This window comes from Hevea brasiliensis, chromosome 11, assembly GCF_030052815.1.
Source record: "Hevea brasiliensis isolate MT/VB/25A 57/8 chromosome 11, ASM3005281v1, whole genome shotgun sequence".
In the NCBI taxonomy this organism is placed as follows: domain Eukaryota; kingdom Viridiplantae; phylum Streptophyta; class Magnoliopsida; order Malpighiales; family Euphorbiaceae; genus Hevea; species Hevea brasiliensis.
In genome coordinates, this window is record NC_079503.1 from 84,162,282 (window position 1) to 84,168,022 (window position 5,741).

Sequence of the window (5,741 nt, forward strand, 5' to 3'; positions counted from 1 at the left end):
TGAAAAATTTCTAAGAAAAATTAAAATATTTTATAAATATAATTTAAATTATAATTTTTCTCTAATTTTTTCATTTGAGTCACATTTAAATAAACTCTAAATCGTTCTCCAAATCATTTTAAAACATTCCTTTTTGAGTTATCATTTAAACCATTTTAAATCAAAACTTGAACCAGAATCAACCATTCAAAATTTGTTCAAAATTTGTCTCACAATAATTTGATACAAATTCATAATTTTAGTAAACTTGTATTGATCATTCAGAAATTATAGCCAGCAATTTTTAAGTCGTGGCCACCCCAATCCGTATTTACATATACTTATGCGACTAGTTGGTATAATTTTAACAGCTTAGGCAAGGCTTTTGCAAAAAAAAAAAAAAGCGCTCAAAAGCCTGTTCCACGAGTGCTAAACCCTAATGTAATGCCCTGCACTAGCTGAGCAGCTGAGCTTGGTTTGTCACACCCTCATCAGCCTGCATCACCAGCAGCCATGGCGCAGAGACGGTGTCTCCACACCCTAACCCGTCAAGCCATAGCTCTCCTCTCTTCAAACCCTACCACACTGTATCACCCTTGCAAAGTTGCAGCTTCTTTCCTGAACCTTAATTCTGTCAAAGCCCTCCTCATCTGCAAATCCTCTCACATTTTCACCAAAGCTGACTCCATATGGTGTTCCTTCTGGCCTTACCACCATCCTCGCTATTTCTCGTCGGATTCTCGCTATGAAAGCGAAAATGATGACGAAGATGAAGAGACGGCGGGAGAGGATAGCGATGGAGAGGAGGTAACGGGTTCTGATTTGAAGAGAGAGTACACGGCGGAGGAGAAGGAAGAGGAGGCTGCCGCTATTGGCTACAAAGTAGTTGGACCACTCCAGAAGTCCGACCTGGTCTTTAAACCATACGAGCCTGTTTTCGCCGTTGTTCAGGTTTATTTGATTTGATGCCATTCCCTGTCTCGCCCACTTGTGTCTTCTTTAGATGTTGAGATCATGTTGTGTATTTTTTTATGTAGATTGGTTCTCACCAATTTAAGGTGAGCAATGGGGATTGCATTTTCACCGAGAAATTGAAATTCTGTGAAGTAAATGACAAGGTGAGTTGCATTTGCGCTTGTTTATTCGCCTGCGTTGGTGCTTGGCATCTTAGGCGTTTGATTTGTGTATTGCCTTTTGTTAAACAAAAGCTATGCATTATCAAATTCTAATTCCCTATCCAAACACAAGGTTAAATTATTTTCCAAAATGCTAATTAAGAGTATAAACAGATAGAGAAAATCAATGAATTATGAATGATGCATTCATGAGAACTGGCTGGGTGTTGACTCTAACTAGAGCTTATTGAGAACAAAAACTACTTGCATGAAAAGTAATAACAGCATTGCTTAGATGACTGAAAGATTGGAGCATATTATGTTGAAGCAGCAATGTCTCGGTGTATACCTAAATGCAGTCCACAAGCTGGGTCTCAGTTAGTCGGACTAGGAACTCAGATCAAGAGTTTGTTAGGCTAAGTTGAGGTGATGTAAACACAGTGTGCTTGGAAACAAGGCGTGGGTTGAGTTTTTATGTAACTAGTTCCACAAAACTTCTGGGCTCTCATGGTAGTGAAGCAGACACGCTGCTAATCCTAACATTGGAAACTGGTATTTATACTATCTTCATGCCTTCAGAGTAAAAGAAAAACTGGGAAAAGTTTAATGTGGCTGAGCAATATCAAATTGGTTCAGATGCTATGCAATTGCAATTCCATAAGTCCCTTATTTGTTCTCGCATATGCACAATGGGAACTAAAGTTTGGTTACCCATATCCACTTCTATTTTCATTGGCATGTTGTTTAGTAATTTTTCAAGCATGCATTTCTCTGTACCTTACTTTAATAGAAGAACGAAGGCATCTTTTTTGAGGGCTAAGATGGCATTGATGAGGTTTTCTTTATGTCATCTTCTGTAGCTTTCAGATGGTTACCTGGAATATTTGCCTATAATTTTTTTTAGAAAAAAACAAAGGGTTCATTTTATCACATTCTTACCATCAAACTGAATTTAGTTGATGCTCCCATGGTTTTCCTATTGCAGTTGATTTTGAGCAAGGTTCTCTTGTTAGGATCAAGCAATCAAACAATTGTTGGCAGGCCCACAGTGCCAGATGCAGCTGTTCATGCTGTTGTTGAGGAGCATGTAAGTGTGACAGACGTTTTTGTTTGATACCCTCACACGTGTATGCGCACCAAAAAAAAAATCACAAATCTGCATGAGCTCACATGCTTAGGGATTTATGAAAGTTTAATGGGTTAGACCATTCATGTCTCCAATTGAATCAATTTGATCAATTTCTTTTTGTTTTGATGGTAAATACATCCTGCAAAAGTTATACATGAGAGAGAAACAAGTTGGGTCACAAGTTTGGTCTAGTTCCTACTTCTGAAATCCTCCACTCTGTCTATTACCGCTTTGTTGGGTCTCGCTGGTGCAGCAGGGGTGGGCTTTGGTTGTTGGTTGCTATTTTTCCTCACCAATGTACCAAAAAAAAAAAAAAAAGAAAGAAAGAGGAATGGTGTTTTTTAATAAACCTAAGTGTTAAATTTCTTATAATTTCATGGCAAAATATGCATTGGATGGGATGATTTGTGAAAATGCTCTGCTGGGAAAGCTTTTCTGAAGGCAACATCTGCCAAAAAAAAAAAAGGTATCTGATAAATCTACCTTCATGGGTGATGTGAAAGTTCTCTTTTTTGTGGCCTTTTTTTCCCTAATAGAAAAAGACTGCTACTTTTGTTTTTCTATCTCTTCTTCCAATTTATTGAGGGGGAAAAAAGTGAGAAACACAGACTGAAACAAACCAAGAAATTCTATGTTATATTGCATTGTTTATTAAAAGAGAAATATACTTCAATTTAGCTGGCATTTGCCATGTGGTACCTTTTTGTTTGATGTGGAATTTATGGTATAAATGAAATAATTGAATGATTGATTGGTGGAGAAGTTGTTAAAGGAGGTAAAACCAAAGATTGAGTTCTTCCCTTTTTCTCTTTGGCTGTCTGTCACTCTGTTTCCAAATCTTTCAAGTTCTTTTGATCCATTGTTCTGATTTTTTGCACATTTTTCAGCTTTAGCTTTACCTGATTCTGTATTGTTTTCATTTTGTTTCGTGCTTGCTTGAATTCATCCCATGTTATCTTTTAAGACAAAATATCAATTAACAAATAGAGTAGAATAAGACTATCAGTTCTATGTGTGGACTATTACAGGCCTATAACCCACTCATTTGCTGTCCATTTCTGTGGACTAGTAGGTTTCTAATAAATTGTTCTCTCATAATTTGTCTTAGTGGGAAAGAGTTTGGTGGATTCGTGGAAATTAAAATTGGAAGAAGCCAAACTGATTAGATAGACGGACATAAATATAGAATTACTATACATGAGATTTAGTGTGGGCTGATTGAGGTTGTTTGAATAATGTGATTCCTGACACCAATAAAAACACCAGTTGAAGGTGCTCATTATGGATGAAAGGTGAGCAAAGAAACAGATGAAGCACTTAAAAAGTAAATTCATATGCTTTAGACGAAGCCATGGTTATTTATAGGGACTGTGCAATTTTATGTTTAGTAATTTGGTGTAGTGGTAAGAAACTTTGAATATTGAGGCATTCTTATTTCTAATTTGGCGAAATAGTATCTTGTAGATTTCAACTGCTTCCATATTTTATTAGAGCACGTGCTTGAACTTGATCTTGATATGATGATGAAGTTGTGGAAATGAGATTGTTGGAAAGTATTATTTTATTTGGAAGTGTAAAGAGAGGCGGTTTTCTCTATTGTTGCACTAACTGGAAATTTTGTCTTGAAGTGGAAACACATTACTTTAACCATCATGTGGTTTTAAACTGTGGCTTTTTTTTTCTCATTTCTTTTAATTGACAAAAATTTTTGTGGTCTTAGTGCGTGTTATCTAGTTTACTAGGTTATGCATATGAATCTTAATCACTGTATTTCCTTCCTTTTCTTTCAGGCCTTAGATGCAAAAGTAATTATCTTCAAGAAGAAGAGAAGGAAGAATTACCGCCGAACCAAAGGACATCGCCAGGTAAGCCTAGGATCCTTTACCTAAAGGGTTGTAGTTTATTAAATTCAAGTATGTTGGTTTTGGTTTCTCTTGATCCATTGTCCTATGTGATGCTTTTCAGGAACTGACTAAGTTGAGAATAACTGATATTCAAGGAATTGAGAAACCTGAAATGAAAGTTGATCCAAAGCCTAAAATGTCAGGTGTTAAGCAACAAGAAAAGATTGCAGTTGCTGCTTAGGAGGGATTTTCCTCTGACCGAATGTCGATAACAATGGCTTCCCATGCTTATAATTGCAGAGGTGCAACTCTCTGATGCTACTTGATGGGCATCATTTCATTCCTGATTTATCAAGTGTACATTTAGGGTATCATAGGGGGCAGAAAATTGTCATTTTACCAGATACCCTTTGTAGGATTGGCATGCTGGAATATGTTATTTCTCCTCATAAAATTTTTGTAATACTAGTTAGTTTATTTGTATTTACTACTCTACTCATGACACCTCAGTACTACAATCTTGTTCTTGATAGAATAATTCGTAAGGATTAATCTGTTATTACTTGTTGCACTTTGTCTGCTTATTTTTATCAAATAATTATACAGCTTCTTAATCTGCTCGCGGTAGCAGGCTTGTTGATATCATATGGTAGGGGAAGGATTCTTGGATGAAAATTGACTGCTGAAATATGAACCTGTCTTTGAATTGCTAATTTGCTATTTAATTCTAACACTAGTGCTTGTAAATTATCGAGAACCTTGATGACTCCAATATTACATATGGTAGACTAGGTACTATTATACCTTAATTGTTTTGAAATTTTTAGGGTGTCCAATGCCCTCTCGGCCCTAACCTATATATATATCTTCATGAATATAGGAGAATAGTGAATGTGTTTGATGTAACATCAGGACTGTTTTGGAGTAGGCTTGTATGGTATTGCCGATCCCCTGGCTTAAAACCAAACGAGGGTGGTAGAATAAAGCTGGAGGCAGCGCCAATGGACCATTGGGAAAATCACAAAGAAACAATGTCCACTGGAGTCTTATTTTGCAAGAAATCTTCCTAACTCAACTCTTCCTAATCTTTTCAGAAGAAACGTATACCATTCCTCTTTCTTTCTTCCTTCCATCCATCTGTCCTTCACATTTGACGAACCAAGTTTTGCAGAAAATACTTGAACATAATCTGAAATCCAGCGAATCAATCTTTTAGCTTTATCATCCTGGTCCAATCAATCTTTTAACTTTAATAGGATTGTTGGCAAAAAAGTAACTTGGACCTTGTTTATCCTAGGCTCAAAATATAATATGTGAATTTCATCTGTATATGTATTTCACTATGCATAATATCTTAAATTCATAATCAACTCGTTTAAGCAAGAATTTCCCTTTTGGAGACATAATTAGCTCATGACAACAAAAAGCCTCAAAATGGTCTTCAATTCTCTGAGACTTTCCAGTTAAGATGGTCAGGCCAATATGCTCCAAAACATGTTTTTGCTAGTTGTAATGGCTTAAAACACGTGGAATTATGGATAGAGACAATAACATAGCATTCCATCTCTTCATTCCTACCATCAATAATGACCCATTGATTATGATAAATGGGAAAGGATAGGAATTGGCAAACAACTTCATTGATTCAAAGTCTTTCCTCTAATTAATTTACGC

The 5,741-nt window shown here is 36.2% G+C and overlaps 1 protein-coding gene across 2 annotated transcripts; it reads left to right on the plus strand.

The window, feature by feature from the left end:
• The first annotated feature begins 356 nt into the window (after nt 1-356).
• On the plus strand, nt 357-4,626 carry LOC131170660 (50S ribosomal protein L21, mitochondrial-like). 2 transcript variants are annotated; one of them, XM_058130282.1, is made up of 5 exons: nt 357-930; nt 1,017-1,097; nt 2,080-2,181; nt 4,014-4,088; nt 4,189-4,626. In XM_058130282.1, the coding sequence occupies exons 1-5, from the start codon at nt 493-495 to the stop codon at nt 4,306-4,308; spliced, it is 816 nt and encodes a 271-aa protein (XP_057986265.1). In that variant the 5' UTR covers nt 357-492; the 3' UTR covers nt 4,309-4,626. The 2 variants fall into 2 exon arrangements, with proteins under 2 accessions (XP_057986265.1, XP_057986266.1); XM_058130283.1 differs by lacking the exon at nt 2,080-2,181 and having other exon boundaries at nt 358-930.
• Nucleotides 4,627-5,741: the final 1,115 nt, after the last annotated feature.